The sequence below is a fragment of the Lottia gigantea genome (assembly GCF_000327385.1).
Source record: "Lottia gigantea unplaced genomic scaffold LOTGIsca_157, whole genome shotgun sequence".
Taxonomy (NCBI): domain Eukaryota; kingdom Metazoa; phylum Mollusca; class Gastropoda; family Lottiidae; genus Lottia; species Lottia gigantea.
The window spans coordinates 257183-275156 of NW_008707910.1; the positions used below are offsets into that span (position 1 = coordinate 257183).

Sequence of the window (17974 nt, forward strand, 5' to 3'; positions counted from 1 at the left end):
ATATCAGAAAACAAAAAAAGATACTAAATTTTAATCTAATGTCATGGTCATTTCATAAAAAAAAATGTCTAAAAGCGTGTTATTTGTGGTAGAAAAAATACCTTGGTATTCTATATCTTCAGAAAAAAAACATACTTCCCATCCCAAAAATTGGACGTAAATAAAAATTTAATCAATAAAATGTTCCATTGGTGTTTCCATGGGTTGAAGTTCATCTGTAAGTTATTTAGAGGTAGTACTTGAGATATATAAGCCATCAAAATTAAGCCCTTTAAAGTTTCAAATCTTATTTAGGAGTAAGCAAGCGCAGCAGGAAAATTTCTGCAATAACACATTCCATGGCCGTCTTCATTAGGACAACCAAGAGCGGAACGGTAGGGTGTACAACTTCATTTTATTTTCAGATGAAAGAGAATTATGAAGAATCTATAGTTCCTAATGGATCACTAACAACAGACTCTAATGGTGTAGAGGGTATTACTAAATTATGATGATGACATCATGACCTTATAATCAACGAAACTATTCCATCCATAACCAAACTTCATTTTCATAAATCTACCTTCTTGTTGCGCATGGGCATTTTACAATACCTCCGATTATGTATTTGGTCACCAATTAGTTCTTTTATAAGCTGACATAGCTCAATTTTAACAATCCGTAACATGGGGTAGTTATTTTTCACAAAAAAGGCAAAACTACATGGAAGGAAAAACATTACAGAGAAATATTTTTTTAATTAACAGATTTTTTCATTTTAAAAATATAATTAACAATTGAAACAAAGTATTATTATGTAATATGATCATCATGATTTGAAAAGGTTTTATTTTGTTTTGGTAAGTCTGGCACCAACAGTAGTATTAGGATCATATTGAGGTGTTATTCCAAAATCACCAAATTTCTTCAATAAATCTCTAGCTTTTGTTGTCAGCAACCTAAAATATAATAAATAGAAATATTAATAAAAACTACATGAGATACAAATATATTACCTCAAAAGAAATTTTGTCTTTTTACCAAGGAATTTGGAAATTTAGACTTTATGTCTCAACACATCATGCAGTGTACAATGAGCTAACATTTTTTTAGAATTTACAAGTATTTTATTCTTTCACTTTTCAATTATCTAATGGTCTTCAAAATGCAAACCCTTCCAAGTGTTGTCTCAAGATTTACATGGATGACCTACAATACCAAAATAAAATTCTCCACACAACTTGTCCAAGATTTCAATACATCATCACACCAAATTTCATTAATATCAGAAAAAAACTGTAGTCTCTATTGTGTTCACAAGTCAATTGTGGATGGACAGACAGGGGCAACGACAATATAATCACTTTAACCTAAACATAAATTTTATAAAAATTGGATGGAAAGTTTAGTCTCTATTGTGTTCACAAACAAATTTTGATGCGTTTTTCCAAAGTCAAGGGCAACAACTCAAAACCCATTCATCGAAAGATCATCAAACATGTCCAAGATCCTATGAATATAAATGATCACACCAAATTTCATTATAATCAGATAAAAACTGTAATCTCTATTGTGTTCACAAGCCACTTGTGAATGGACAGACAGGGGCAACGACAATATAATCATTTTAACATAAACATAAAAATACTACAGCATTTTTTCAAAGAGGCAAAAATTCTGATGTCTTTGAAATGACTTATGTCGATTATGGTAGCACTTTCGGTAGAAACCTTAGATATCAAATAAGCAATATATATATATTTCTTATTTAAAAAAAAAATTCATATTATTTCTTTTTTTGGCAAATTAAACATGAGGCATTTGCCTTGATGTTGTTACAGCCCTGACACATAAAACATGTAATCAACTTACGATTGTATGATCATTTTAAACCATATATTTTGAGGGACATAGACTATATCTCTATTTCTTAATATACCATCTACAGCTGATACAGCGGTTTCCTTAGGTGTCAATATCTTAGTAGCAAACCTTAAATTTATATGAAAATAAAGTAAATGTACAGTCAAACTTGTATGAACAGTCACATGTTTTCAGTTCATTTATATGAAGGTTTGAGATAAGTTATATACATCCTATACTGAAGCAGCAGTATTTTGTGTCATATTTGCACCAATAAATTACATTACAATGTCTGTGATTCCTGAAATTCCAGAAAAAAAAAATTGGACAACAGGAACCACATACATCCACAAGCTATAAGTTTGCCCTCAATGCATACAAAGGCTACAATTTCCTTCAAGGTAGCTTTTATAATTTCGTGAAAATATTATCTAAGAGAGTAGTTAAGTATAGAACGTTTTGGACAACCCATTTCCCTCACTATGGAGATAAAATATAAGATTTCAAATTTACATTACCTATCTTTTGGTCGTTGAACTAAACCACTAGATACAAACATTGGACATACACAACTAGTAATAACACCATTTTTACCTAGTCTATCAATCTCTTCTTTTAATGATTCTGTATACCCATAAACAGCATACTTAGATGAACTACAATATAGTATGTTGAGAAAATTAGAAATGAAGTCAATTCCTGCAATTCGATGTGATCCATAAAACTGATAATGAATGACTAGATGTTTTTTAAAACTGACGTTCAGGATAAAATCTCCACAACTGATGTCCAAATGGAATGAAATGAAATGAATGGAGTTTTACGTTCTACTTTTCTGTTTATGACATGACCTCAAGAACTGATAAGGGTGATTCACAACTGATGTTCAAGACATGATCTCAAGAACTGATGTTCAAGACATGATCTCAAGAACTGATGTTCAAGATATGATCTCAAGAACTGATGTTCAAGACATGATCTCAAGAACTGATGTTCAAGATATGATCTCAAGAACTGATGTTCAAGATATGATCTCAAGAACTGATGTTCAAGACATGATCTCAAGAACTGATGTTCAAGACATGATCTCAAGAACTGATGTTCAAGACATGATCTCAAGAACTGATGTTCAAGACATGATCTCAAGAAATGATGTTCAAGACATGATCTCAAGAACTGATGTTCAAGACATGATCTCAAGAACTGATGTTCAAGATATGATCTCAAGAACTGATGTTCAAGATATAATCTCAAGAACTGATGTTCAAGACATGATCTCAAGAACTGATGTTCTAGATATAATCTCAAGAACTGATGTTCAAGACATGATCTCAAGAACTGATGTTCAAGACATGATCTCAAGAACTGATGTTCAAGATATGATCTCAAGAACTGATGTTCAAGATATGATCTCAAGAACTGATGTTCAAGACATGATCTCAAGAACTGATGTTCAAGATATAATCTCAAGAACTGATGTTCAAGATATGATCTCAAGAACTGATGTTCAAGACATGATCTCAAGAACTGATGTTCAAGATATGATCTCAAGAACTGATGTTCAAGACACGATCTCAAGAACTGATGTTCAAGATATGATCTCAAGAACTGGTGTTCAAGACATAATCTCTAAAATACTGACCTATAGTCTACAAGATAAGCTGTTCCAGATTTAGCCGACATAGAAGCAACATTCACAATATGACCTTTATTTCTCTCCATCATATAGGGCAGGAATTCTTTGACAGTCTGAAATTATCACCAAATTTTGACATTGGCATCAGCTTTAATAAAAATCTGAACTTCAAAAAAACAAAACAACGAATTTCTAAAAATGTATGTACTTAGTAAATTTAAAGTTGGAGTACAAAATTGGTGATCATAAAATAAAATTAATAGTTATTACCATCTTCACAATGTCAAGCTATACAAACTTAGTATTATACATAGACTGCAATGACCAAAATATTTGTGTATCATGGAATACTGTGAATTGATTGGATTGTACACCAGCGGATAGGACCAATCAGAGCCCTCGACAGAAAGGCTGTAAGCACTTGAGCTTTGTGTACACAGACTACTATTTTTTACTATTTCAGTCAAGGTATAAGTACAATGTTCGTAATAATTTGACATAGTGAAGATGAGTGGCTACATACCCAGAACTGTGCTAAGGTATTGACTTCAAAGGTTCTTTGTATATGTTTAGGTTTCATATCTAGTAGAGCACCTCCATACAAAATACCAGCATTGTTAACTAGTATACCAACTTCACCAACATCTTCTCTTACTTGTTGACCAACACGATGTACATCATCAAAATTAGTCACATCACAAGTATAAGCATGAGCTTCTCTGCCCAATGCCCTAATTTCATCTGCCACAGAATCATTGTTGTCCTTAAAATTTGAAAAAAGAAAACTCTAGTCGATACATCGATTCAGATTTATAATTCATATGACATTCTCAAGCCAAACTTGACAAATCTTTATTAAGTCAAGGGCAATAATTCAATTTTTGTTAACTTCTATTAGACCAACTTATTTTTTCATAATTTTACTACTTGATTTTTTTCTCGCAATATAATATAATTTGAGCCAAACTACCATTTTAAAAAGGCTTTTTATCAACCATAGTGATTTGGTTTACATGTTCATTGGTTGCATTGTTTACATGATCACATGGTTCTGGACTGCTTCGGAGACTGAAATTGAAATGCACTCTCTGATTTTGATAGCAGTTATTATAAATTTCAATTTAAGAATATCAACATTAATGTCCTCAATATAGTGAAAACTATGTTAATCCTAGAACAGCTTCTCTGTTTAACTGTTATCATACAACCATCCTGATCTCCACAAAGCAACTGTGTTTCGGATTATACTGTTTCTTTTATACATACCTTGTTAATGTCCCAAAGAACAACTCGAGCTCCAAGTCGGGAAAATTCTAAAGCAAATTCCCTTCCAATGCCGTGTCCAGCCCCAGTTATCAACACGATTTCTCCATTAATATCTTTCCGTTTTGGTGGAAATATAATCTGATATGCTGCCTCAAAATAAAAATATATCACTTTGAGGGCGACAAGAAACCCTTCTATAACAATGTGCATGTTGACAGCTTCAAGGCAATACAGGCAATAAAGGCACTGATAATTTCTGGTCAAAGGTCATCGAGGTCAAAGGTCCTCAAGGGAGAAGTTTTTATTGACTTAATAAAAATACGTTAAAACATAAATGATTGGACTAATATAGGTTTCGAATAAATTAGTATTAATCAGTATTTATTCTAAATGAGAAGTAATCGAAATACATCTAAATTTCTTTGAATGTAACGATTCATGCATTTTTTAGATGGCATCTAGTTATCTATAATGGATCTGTCCACGACTTCCGGTAATGGCCACATGCTTCTATTAAAATTGTCAACATGGGGAAAGCAAAGAAAAGTAAAGTGTCTAAGGTTAAAATGGGGGCTGTAGACATGGGTTTAGTTGAACAAATGCTAGAAGATAGAAGTGTGCGGAAAGAAGCTCGTGTTAAATCACGAAAGAACCCAACAGAAGACGATGATACGGTAAAATTCAACAATTTTTATCATAACATGTGAAAGTTGAATGGAATGAGATGTAGTCCGAAACAACGTCTGTTACGATCCCTTGAAAAAAATTCTCTGTAGGCCCTAGGCTTTTGCAAATGCAGAAACATTTATGTATTTCACTTTTATTTTTATCTCCAATCCACCAAATCTGATCTGTCTTGTTGGTAGCTTGATTTTGCTGTTTCTACTAAGGTGGACTTAGGTAGGTTAGGTAGGTAGGTAGGTTACATAATATGCTGCATTGTTCTATTAACTATGCCTCTTATAAATGAATGGATGGGATTATGGTTAACTTTATCCGAATAGCTTAGTACTAGTCAATAGTGTTCATAGAGGTGAGCTGCCCATATTGTCAAAACTGTGAATTGATTGGTAGTTTAATAATCATGTGCTATCATAGATATTTATTACCCTAGTACCTAAAAAAGGTTTAACTACTAAATTGAAACAAGGTAGACCAAAATTGTGTTTATCATTCATTCAAACATTTTACAAAAAATTATACATTCTGGTATTTATTTAAATGAATAATTTAATCTTTGTGATCTTCAACAGTGCTTGAGTGCTTTTCTTTGGTTCTTTGAAAATGTTCCCAGTTTTTTTGGGGGAGGGGATATGATGGATCTAATCAGTTCAGGATTTCTCCTTGTGATAAGGTCAAAAAAGCTGAGTATCTCAAATATAGCTACATCATTATTTGAATAGATTAGTGTAAACTATTTTGATACATAATCTCAACTTCATATCAATATGTTATCTTTCTCAAACTTTATCTGAGTTTTTTGTACCGGTACACAAAGTTTATAATTTTAAACTAAAATTTTCAAATTATCTCTAAATTTGTCACCAAATGATATCTATGTGATAACTTGTTCAAACAGTCTTTCAGAACATTCTTTTTAATACACCTTACTTAGTTCTTTTACATCAAAGGGATGTATTCATCTTTTACAAGCCTTGTAAAATCTGAAATTGCTTATTGCAAGAGAATCAGATTCCAATGCTGAAAAACTAGACCAATATCTGAAATAAAGCTCTATTTGCTGATAAAGTAATCTTATCCCTGCTCTATCCCTGACTAGTTTCATTTGCTACTCTGAATCTCTTGTACTTTTAAAGATTAATGAAGATTGAATCATTCAAATGAACAATTGGAAGAACACTTGTTTCTACATGTTGCATCATTTTATTGTAACTTAAAAATAATTTCTGAACCTTTATGGACAAAGGGTACAGAAAGGATGGAAAATCATCAAAAATGTTTTCTACATGAAACTCTAAATCTAAAACAATTGTACACTGACATCACAGGTAAATGCAAATATCTAAATTGAAAAGTTTGGTTGGTAAATTATGCAGAAATAGAACTAAATCGGCTCAGGATACTTTTAGAAGTCTGATTTTGAGATGAGTTGTCCCATTCTGTAGATGTGTTGACTGAACACCTTCCATATATATTTGGTTAAAATGTCAATTGAAAAAAAAAAGTTTTTATTTATTGCAGGTTATTGATGATAAATTATCAAGAAAAATTTTAAAACAAGCCAAGGCTCAACAGTTGGAATTAGAAGAAGAACATGGAATCAAAAAGTAAATAAATTTTTACATAAACTACAATTCTCTTACATGAGATTTGTACCTTTCATGCCACCATTCAGCAATCTTACAGTAATAGTATTCTTCATGAAATTTAGAACACATTGATGATAATGATGATTTCGTATTTTTAGACCAAAAGATATTGGTGGTATAAGGTTTGTATCATTAGGAGATGGATCTGATGATGATGATAATGATTCTGATGATAATGCACCATCTGATAATGATGATTTTTGTGAAGAAATTGTAAGTGTACAACCATATCTTCATTTCTTTATGTGTTCCTTTCCCAGCTCACTGGCTTTGACTATTTGCACCTTTTAATGGGTCTTAGTAACAACATGTTTCAGGGTTTTTTTTATTTTATCTAGATATCTGTAAAGGTATATATTTTCGGCAATGTAAAAGAACTTATAGAAAAGGTCATTATGGCTCTTTTATTTTGTCAAAATATATTGCTTCCTTTAAGATCTAAGCCTTTGTTTTTCTGGGAATTATATTCAAAATTTACTTTATAACTTATTTCAGAAAATTAATCCAGATGATGAAAAGGCTTTGGAATTATTTATGTCTAAAAATCCTCCAGTTCAACGTACTTTAGCAGATATAATTATGGAGAAACTGACAGAGAAACAAACAGAGATAAAATCACAGTTATCACGTAAGTTTTTTTCTTTTGGTTGACTTCTGACCTTATGAACTGGAGGGTTTTTCTATGTTGGCCACTCAAGTCAGCATCATTGTTATATATATTATATATATAACAATCTCATTTCTAGTTATTTGTATTTGTAGAGGGATCTGATTTACATGTTGAGAAGATAGACAATAGAATAACCAGAATGTATAAATCTATTAAACAAATCTTAGTTAAATATCGTAGTGGTAAATTACCTAAAGCTTTCAAATTTATACCTAATTTACGTAATTGGGAACAGGTAAGAATATAGCAATATTTGTTAATAAGTAATTTATTTTCCTCAGAATATATTTTGAATGTTATTTTTCATGAAATTCTGTCTGATTGTAATGTTTGTTTTTGAGTAAAGGATATTGAGAAATACGCAAATTTATTATGATTTCACCCAGTTTTTCAACTCCTTCTATGCTTCTTGGTGGACTGTCTTGTCTTTGTGACAAGATTATCGTGTCTCCGACAGGATTTATAATATCTAACAGGTTTGTCTCTGATAGCTTTATTGTCTGCAAGACAGACTGTTATTATCAAATCAGATTCCTTTTCCTTTCAATTGCATGCTCTGCACATGGATATCAAAAACGACTGACTGGAGATTTGTGTCTGCACGTGTGCACATGCCAGTCGTTGAAACTAAAGACAAGACCAAGACCGCTCGCGTGCCCGCACCTTAATGATATTAAATACACGATAGCATTCTCTTGAGTGTGGTGGCTATACTTGATATACTACAGAGGCTATTGATCCTGAGACTTTTGAGCTTCCCAACCAGTCATGTCTGGAAAAAACAGTCAAGTCGACAGCCCTTGTACGCTGTTGGACAATGATATTCATGCATCAAAAGCTACTAGGAGATGTATCTGTATAATTGGACTATCAATCTATGCTTGCTTCTTATTTTCTCAACACTATTGTGTATGTTCCAGATCTTACAAATAACAGAGCCTGAAAGTTGGTCAGCAGCTGCTATGTATCAAGCTACAAGAATATTTACAGCTAATCTCAAATCAAAAATGGCACAAAGGTTGGTAGGTTTGTGTTTTAAACCCAGTTGATAAGAAATAACTATTTTGACTGTCAATATCAGTCTGTAGAAGCAAATGATAATTTCAATGTTTATATTTCTATCAACACAAAGCCACTCTAAGACTAACAGTACTATTTTGAAGCTAATATTCTAATTCTCATTAAAAATTCAATTTACCCACAAAAGTGCAAAGACAGTAGTTTGAAATATGATACACTTATATCTCTATATGTACATGTATTGTATGATACACTGATATCTCTGTATGTACATGTATTGTATGATACACTGATATCTCTGTATGTACATGTATTGTATGATACACTGATATCTCTGTATGTACATGTATTGTATGATACACTGATATCTCTGTATGTACATGTATTGTTGTGTTCAGATATTGTATGAAATCTTTATTATTTTCAGATATTTCAATCTAATATTATTACCTAGAATACGAGATGATATAGCTGAATATAACAGATTAAATTTTCATTTGTATTTAGTAAGTATCAAACTATCTCAATGAAGTAAGATAGATAAGCTTTCATTGTCACTGTTATGATTTCTTGACCAACATTGTAGGCCAAGTGATTCCAGATAAACTTGGAATACATTGTGAACTCTGTAAGATGTTAGAAGTGAAATTGTATTGGTGCAAATAGAAGCTTTATCTGTGTCCTCAATACTTCGACTAGAAACTTTTTTTTTTAATTCTTAAAAAGATAAGCATCATTTTGGTTTGTAAGTTTGAAATTTATTACCACCATAAATAATAGCTTACTGTTAACTGACTAAGTTTGCATAGAAAGGTATACAAACCTAGTTTAAATATTGATGGTGTCCTTGAATTTCAAACTAAATTTTTCAATTGTTATTCCAGGCTATCAGAAAATCTTTATTCAAACCAGCAGCATTTTTTAAAGGAGTTTTATTACCATTATGTGAAGTGAGTATAAGTATTTTTTCCTTAAGTCCCAAGTTCATGGCATAAGTTAACGTATGTTTCTAATTCTGACCATTGTCATCTTCACAATTGCCTTTAGGATTCCAATCAAATTTCCTCAACGATGTAATAAACACTTGCAATTTGTATCACATTTTTACAAGTCGTGTTCTGTTTCTGCAGAATTATGTAAAATTTTGTATTTGCATTGTCAATTGTATAATTTTTATAGGCTGGTGATTGTACATTACGGGAAGCCATTATTATGTCATCTATATTAGCCAAGTGTTCTATACCAATGTTACATTCAGCAGCGGCCATCTTGAAAATAGCAGAAATGAATTATAATGGAGCTAACAGTATATTTTTAAGGACATTATTTGATAAGAAATATGCTCTACCATATAGAGTTGTAGATGCTGTGGTACATCATTATTTAGGGTAATTACAGGAAGTTAATCATTCAGATATTAATTGACTAGAGCTCAACTCATTGCTGCTAAGCAAGGGACCACAGGATTGTGAAGTCTGCACATGTCTGCACATTCGGGATTTATGGACTCAACAGAACGTTCAATGAAACATTGGAACAGAGTTTAGAACTTGTTCCACATGTGCCGAAAAAATAGTAGGTGCAGACAGAATTCAAAATGGCAAAGTAGGAAATAGATGGGAAAATTTTGAATGTCACTTCCATACTGTTCGATTAGAGCAACTACTCTCTAACATAGGACTTAACATAGTTTGAGCTCTACCTAATAAAATTAATCGCTCACTTCCTGCATGTCTCACATCCTGCATCCCTTAAGAGACACCATGTATTTGACAATGTTCTTGGGTATTTTACACCAAAAATATTCTGAATTTAAGTTGCCAAGTTAAAGTTTGTTGTCATATTTCAGATTTCGAAGTGATAAAAGAGAATTACCTGTATTGTGGCATCAATCATTATTAACATTTGTACAGAGATATAAAGAAGATATATCCACAGAACAAAAAGAAGCATTAATGGAATTACTACGTTTACATACACATCATCAAATAACAGATGAAATACGTAGAGAGTTATTATTATCTAAATGTCGAGATGTAGAAGATGGGTCATCTACTGTGATGCAGATCAACTGATTGTAAATAAATTGTTTATTTAAAATGAAAACTAAGTTTTTTTTTAATTGAATGCTTGCTGTGTCAGTTAAAAGAGTCTAATTCAGCTATATGCAATACTTTTGGGGTCATTTGTTATAATTGAATTTGAGAATATCAATCAAGAGTTTGAGTAATGATGTATATTTCATTTCATTGTAGTAGAATGAAATGTTACAGGTATGATTTAGATTGGAAATCATCATTTACACTGTACTAATGAATATGAGATCAAATCATCTCTATCTGTAAATTTTACAGAGATTTTGAGCTCTTATTAGTTGTTAAAGAAAATATAGGATTTGACATTTTTTGTGCATTCACATTCTGACTTACAGTCCTGTCACAATGGACAGACCATTAGCGATCTGGCAACCAAAATGCACCCATTGAAAATTCTAGTCGCACTGCTACATATGCGATCACATTGAGTTCTAAAGACACATTTCAGATAAAATCTGGATTCGGTGATTATTGGCGATAATAGCGCTTCCCTGTGAGATATCTGACACTAATACCACACTTATAGCAACCTTAATAAACTGAAAGTTTAAGAGATTGACATATAACTTTAATTTATATTTACAAACATTTAAAATCAAGTATCACAGAAAAACATTCTCTATACATCATCTCTGATGATATGATCCTTTGACTTGACACAGTTCTGCTTCATAATACAAATCCACTACCAAAAGTTAAAAATGCTTCTTTAGAACTTTGTTGAAATTCATCAAGATGGATTGGTTTTATTGGGTATTTCTTTTTCTTTGTGAAAATATTTTTGTCGAAATGACCCTTGGAAATGATCAATATCTATTCTGGCTTCTGCTGTATCATCCTGGAAAATACAAAATCACATTTCATAAGGTACTCTGTTTAGTCTATTCACAATCGTAATCTTTAAAAGACATGATCCCCATTTATGGGGGTTGATTTGGGTTTTGAATATATAAGTTCTAGAACTGCCCAAAGAGGAGTCGTTTTAACATTCAAACACAGATAATTTTGGACACACAGATTTGAAGGCTGAAATTTTAATGGTGAGGTGTAAGCACTATTACTAATTATTTTCTGACTGTTTGTGACACTAGGGTCAATTGGTATGGTATGACGATTGCGTCCCTTAAAAAGGGGAGTGTGCGTTTCAAATAACAAGTCATAGACAAATGTGACCAAACTAACCAACAATATTAGTTTAAACATAGATGACCTGTACTTGCCTTATATGGATGTATCTTTTCCATTGTGATCAGTCTTCTAGCTACTTTCATACTAAGAGGTTGTTCACAATTAGCTATAAGTTTAAAACATGGATGTTGAGGTATATTGCTTTCTGAATATCTACAAATATAGATAGCAAATAATAATTCCTTTGGTAACTTCTTAGCACATGGGGACTCTGTTCTACAATCTTAAGACCAAATTTTAATGACAATTATGGCAAATTAATGAATCTTGATAGGGCCCTGTAGCAAACTATTAAGGAATGATGCCAAAAATGTAGAAATTGTAAAAGCCAGCTCTCAAATTTGTTTGTTATTTACCATTAATATACAAAAATTAGCTAAGAAGCTTAGAAGGGAAGTTGAGTTGACAACCCAATTGCAAAGTGGCAGCAAGTATATAGAACAGTATACTTACTGTGCTCTAATAACAGGAAACCAGTATACCAATCTACCATATAACTGAAGATATTTAGCTGCGAAATTTAATAAATCTATAAATATATCTGTTAGTTCGTACTGCTCTTTCTGTGGATAATGACAATCTTTCCTATAAAAATATAATGACAATCTTTCCTATAAAAATATAATGACAATCTTTCCTATAAAATTATAATGACAATTTTTCCTATAATGACAATCTTTCCTATAAAATTATAATGACAATCTTTCCTACAATGACAATCTTTTCTATAAAAATCTGACAATCTGAAAGAAAGAAACCATGAACTCTTGTACATATTTAAATACAGTTGAATTCAGTAAGTTTATTGTTGGCTTTATACATTGATTTAATACAGATTAATAGGAAATAGTTTGGGGATGGGCTACAGCCCAATATGGTAGAGTGTTATGAAATTGACGTCATTGGCTTGGCTACCTCTGTAGTCTGTTGGCATGAAAAAGGCAATATTCTCCATTATTTCATTTGGACTTGCTGTTAACGATTCCAGGAAAGATCTATGCCAAGAGGACAAAGGATTGGTTCTCAAAGGCAACCAAAATAAAAATGCAAAAGGAATCAAGTGTCTGCCAAAATACTGCCAATATATGAGAACTAGACCTTCAACTTACATATCATCAGTTATAATATAATCTTCTGTAGCAGCTCGAATTTTCTTAGCTGGTTCTCTTATACCATATGGTGCTGAAATTATTGTATTTTTAAATGAATGGTAAATTCCTGTATTAACTACGTTTTACAAACGTAACATGACAAAGGTTTACAAATCTGCAGCGCACTTTTAAATTTTATGTTAAAAAAAAACGGCAATAACTTTGAATCTTATTAGAATGTCAACTGTAATTGTTGAGATTGTAATAGGTATTTGTTGATTCTCAAAACTTTCATAGAAATACCCAAACACCTATCAAAATACAGGTATACACTTACGATCTGTTATAATGGCATCAAAATAAGACTGATCTCTCCACATGTTTTGTTTAGAAGAATCAGCTACTATAACATCTATATAATGAGATTCTAAACCATATTGTTTTAAATTGGCATGTATACTCTCATCAATAGCTCTCACTTTCTGTTTACTTCGACTAGGTTTTCCTATAAATAGATAAATAGCGTTTTAACTGTTATCAGGTAGACTAGAAAAATGATCTGCCTTTTCATTCAAGGCTATTTATTATGAATCAAAGCTAAGGGCATACTATTTTGACCCTATTTTAAGGGATGTCATACTCAGGTAATCGGTACAAATCAAAATGGTGCAAATAGATGCTTAAAGTGTCCCCACTACACTCAAATGCTAAGGATCCTCTTTTTAATACCTCCCCATGCTTACCTTTAGCATGTAAAACTAAATAGTCTATTTCTGTTCCCATTACATAACCACCATAATGTGCTGCTGATACTAGTAAACTTCCTATAGTAAACAATACAAATACTTTTTATTAATCATTGGAGCTCCTGATGCCTTATTCATTGGCTAATGATAATCCAACTGAACAATCTAATTTCAATGTCACTTATGATTACCATAAGCTGAATCATAAAACCACCCATCACAAGAGAAAGAGAAGAGATAAAATAATTTAATTATGAATTAAGTTAACATAAAATGAACTTGATATGCTGTGCAATTCCCATACAGATCTTGTGCTCCCACAGATGTGTATTTATGCTATTGTAAATTTATCTATAGCTTTGGCACTGTCACAGCCAGTTCCTTGATAGAGTCGATCTCTACTTTAACCCCTAACATAGCTACCTCCTCCCCCCCTTTAACCAATTTATCATTAAATTCATTGACCCCTTTCAGGCATAATAAATATATATCTTACCAGTTCCAACGAAAGGATCTAAAACTAAAGAGTTTTGAGTAACTTGAGCTAAATTTGACATAATAAATGAAAGCCCTGCATCCATACTTGTATTTCCTACAAAACAAATGTTTAAAGTATTTATATAGGTACCTGTATTCCTTCCAAAACCTGGGTGTATTGTTTTAGATAGATATTGTTTAGATATCAGAAACAATAGGGTATGAATGAGTCAGCTAGTTTCTAAAACTAGACAAAAACTTGTCAAATATATGGCACAATATATGACTTCATAAATGTATTTTTGTTTGGATCAACAAACGAATATACTTATTACCTATAAAATGTCTTTTTTGTAGATGGTATTCCTGTATTCTATCTCTTTGACCTTCACCTATCTGTCAAATCAGATAATAAGTTAATAAAAGCAAGCATTATAACCTTTTACTAGTAAAACACATTACAAAACACATTTCCTAGGTTAATTCAAGTATCACTTCCAAATGGAGAATATAGTTGAAAAACAACATTGCGTTAAAAGGAAAAGTTCTTTAGGTACATGTTGTTTACTTCTAACTTAAACATGCTTCCCTCCACCATTTAACTGAAAAGCAAACATATGTCCCTACCCCACCCTCCCAAACCCAGTGTAAGGTCTTCCAGAGACAAGGGCATTGAATAATATTTAAATCAAAACATTGTTTTCTTTACATACCTTTCTTCCAAAATATGAGTGATATGGTTCATCTGGTGCATTATTACAATCCCAACCATAATATTCAAATAGGTGAAATTCATTATCAGGATTCTTTAAGTCTACTGTCCCTTTAAAGCCTAATTCAGCCAGTGGTAGAGCCTAAATTATAACAAAATTATCTCTGTATAAAATCAAAATAAATCAAGTGGTAGGGGCTTAATCATAAACAAAATTATCTCAACATAAAATCAAAATAAATCAAGTGGTAGGGGCTTAATCATAAACAAAATTATCTCAACATAAAATCTGCCTGCTCTATAAACAAATTTATTAAGAAAATTATCAAAATTAAATCTACTACATCAAGTGCCAGAGACAGAATTATAAACAAATTTATGAAAAAAATTATCTCAGTATAAAATGGTTAGAGACTGAATTATTAACAAAATTATCTCAAAATAAAATCTAATATTTTAAATATCTATCTAATGGTAAAGTATAAACAAAATTATCTTAAAAACCAAAGAGGTTTACATTATTCTTACAAAAAAGCATTTAATTTAAAAAATATATAGGTCTACCTTTATTTTTTCTATTTTAACTTTTTGGGGTATTTTTTTGTTGAATGTTTCCACTCTCATGGCAAATGTTTGATCAGGTTTTGAATATGGATCCTACAAAAGATTAAATATACAAATTTAAAAAAAAAATGATTCACTAAACAGGAGCAAAAAAAGGGAAATTCTAAAGCTTTTTTTAATTTTTTGAAAAAACATATCATTGCTAGTTAACCATGCAAGCTAACCATTGCAAGTATACTTGAAACACAAAATAATCAATTAGAAAGTGATTATTTGAATTAATAAAATCAAAAACTTGTAACTTTAGTAAAAATATTTGAAATATCAATGAGATCCCAAAAGTAGAATTTATCATTACCAAGAGATCTTTAGGCATTTTCCTAACATTTTCATGGAGTTCTTCTGTAGAGGTTCCCTGAGCTAACAGTTGGTGGATAGATCTAAAATGAGAAAATATATATATAACTTTTAAACATGCTAGGGCGTTGGTTATTGGATGACAAGTTAACGTTTGTTTCCAATATAAACTGATATTACAAACTAACATGCCAGGGCCCTTTGTCTCAGAAAGAAAAACGTCATTATTCTTGTCTGTTAATCTACAATATTTTGAGAATGTTGGTTATAGCCTTTCCAGTTCAGAAAATATATTTTTCCAAGATTTTATTGTCCAATATTACTCATTTCCTATCATTTGGACGCTAGGAACTTCGAACAAACACATAAAACCAAAATTGGAAACACTTCAAAAAACACACACTACCAAAATGAGTCTGATTGTTATGGGATAAAAACACTTTCACTATAATAGGGTTGCATTTTAAAAGAAATAGTTGGCAATAGTTCTCATTTGTAGGCTACACCAATCATTTAAAAACATGTTTTATCAACTTGAGTACTTACATGAATAATCTTTAAATCACTAACTTACCTAAGTAGCACAGATCTTGATAAAATTCTATGAATACATTCAATGCTTGGTGATTCAACAACCAGAAATGGATTCTAGAAGAATTTAATGTCAAAAATAAATTAAAATATAACTTATAAGTTATAAGTTGCAGTACAAACATGAGAAATTGACAACAAATTCAGGTCCATCATTTGGTAAAGCCTTCAAATTGAAAATGTTCCATACCTTCACATCATATGACTCTTCATCAAATCTCACTTCTGATTTTGTAGCTTGTGATATAGCTTCTAATTCCTGACAAAATAAAAAAATATATAATTTGGCCTAGCCTACATTAATTAATTGTAAATTTTTCACATTCTTTGTGAAGTATTTCCTTTTATAAGAAAAGGGACTGCATAGGTTATAATTATCTCTTAACTAAAGTATTAGGTAAACCCAATCAAAATGAATAAAGTTTTAAAATTTTGTCATGAAGTTGTTTTGTTATTTTGCTAAAGTTAGTAATTAATTCGTTTTTCAGTCTTCAATGTCTTGGTAAAACGCAGAAAATGCCGAAAACTTGAACATAAGTTTTGATGAAAAATATCGAATTTTACACATATTTCATGCTTGAAATCTGACAAATTATATTTATATTGATATTTTCACTGGACTAGTGTTTCATACAATAAAAGAGTAAGTTAAAGGCTGCCATATAATTATTATTGATTGCTCTACCAGTTCAATATTTCTGTAATTTGTAACATTTTTCTAGAATTCGAAACTTACAATTCAAGGAACCAGTAATACATCAGTTAGAAAAGTTTTCAAATATTTACAGGTCTTTAGGTCTGTCCCTTAAGATTTAGCTTTTCATGAATCTGCTAAAGGCAGAGGATATTTACCACAGTGATATTTTTTTTTTCTAAAGACTACAGAATTACTACCACAACACGATAAATAGGACTAGTCATGAATCTTTTTCATAATTATACAATGAATACTGCTATATTGTTAAGTGATAAACAAATATATATCGCCACCAGTGCCAGCTGTGACAAATATCCCCAGCCTTTTTTGTTCATTTCAGAGCAGTTCAACAATATCATTCAATTTCCCAATGTCTTACTCAATCAACAGTTTTGACAGTCATGGGTCCCTAACTAACAAAGACAACTTACAGCAAGTCTGAAGTCTAAATGTTCACTTGCAAAATAAAACAAATATTTGGACCATGAAACGCAAGAAAGAGATTGCGGCTTCATGGGGGCTGCCATTTTGATAGTTCTCTAATATTAGAACCCAAAATGGTCAACTTCTGAAGTTAGCTAAAATTCATTTTATCTATATTCGATATTTTCAAGAATCAGACCCCAAGCCACGTGTCTCGAAATTTGAAAACTTAAATATAACTGTGTTTTTGTACTCCATATTGTTATAT

The 17974-nt window shown here is 31.3% G+C and overlaps 3 protein-coding genes across 3 annotated transcripts; 1 reads left to right on the forward strand and 2 right to left on the reverse strand.

The window, feature by feature from the left end:
* Window positions 1–719: 719 nt before the first annotated feature.
* Window positions 720–4954, reverse strand: LOTGIDRAFT_200993 (hypothetical protein; the record flags this gene model as incomplete). Its single annotated transcript, XM_009050848.1, has 6 exons — window positions 720–938; window positions 1852–1971; window positions 2361–2498; window positions 3485–3591; window positions 4002–4241; window positions 4745–4954. 6 exons carry the CDS (start codon window positions 4952–4954, stop codon window positions 827–829), a joined length of 927 nt encoding a protein of 308 aa, XP_009049096.1. The 3' UTR covers window positions 720–826.
* A 371-nt stretch (window positions 4955–5325) lies between these two features.
* Window positions 5326–10839, forward strand: LOTGIDRAFT_141157 (hypothetical protein; the record flags this gene model as incomplete). The annotated part of the gene is made up of 10 exons (XM_009050849.1): window positions 5326–5418; window positions 6947–7032; window positions 7197–7287; window positions 7570–7702; window positions 7837–7979; window positions 8665–8762; window positions 9192–9270; window positions 9649–9714; window positions 9944–10152; window positions 10614–10839. The coding sequence occupies 10 exons, from the start codon at window positions 5326–5328 to the stop codon at window positions 10837–10839; spliced, it is 1224 nt and encodes a 407-aa protein (XP_009049097.1).
* A 572-nt stretch (window positions 10840–11411) lies between these two features.
* On the reverse strand, window positions 11412–17810 carry LOTGIDRAFT_238654 (hypothetical protein; the record flags this gene model as incomplete). The annotated part of the gene is made up of 14 exons (XM_009050850.1): window positions 11412–11698; window positions 12081–12201; window positions 12502–12633; window positions 13158–13230; window positions 13477–13644; window positions 13883–13965; window positions 14384–14477; window positions 14698–14758; window positions 15076–15216; window positions 15639–15731; window positions 15997–16078; window positions 16570–16643; window positions 16777–16845; window positions 17715–17810. The coding sequence occupies 14 exons, from the start codon at window positions 17808–17810 to the stop codon at window positions 11591–11593; spliced, it is 1395 nt and encodes a 464-aa protein (XP_009049098.1). The 3' UTR covers window positions 11412–11590.
* Window positions 17811–17974: the final 164 nt, after the last annotated feature.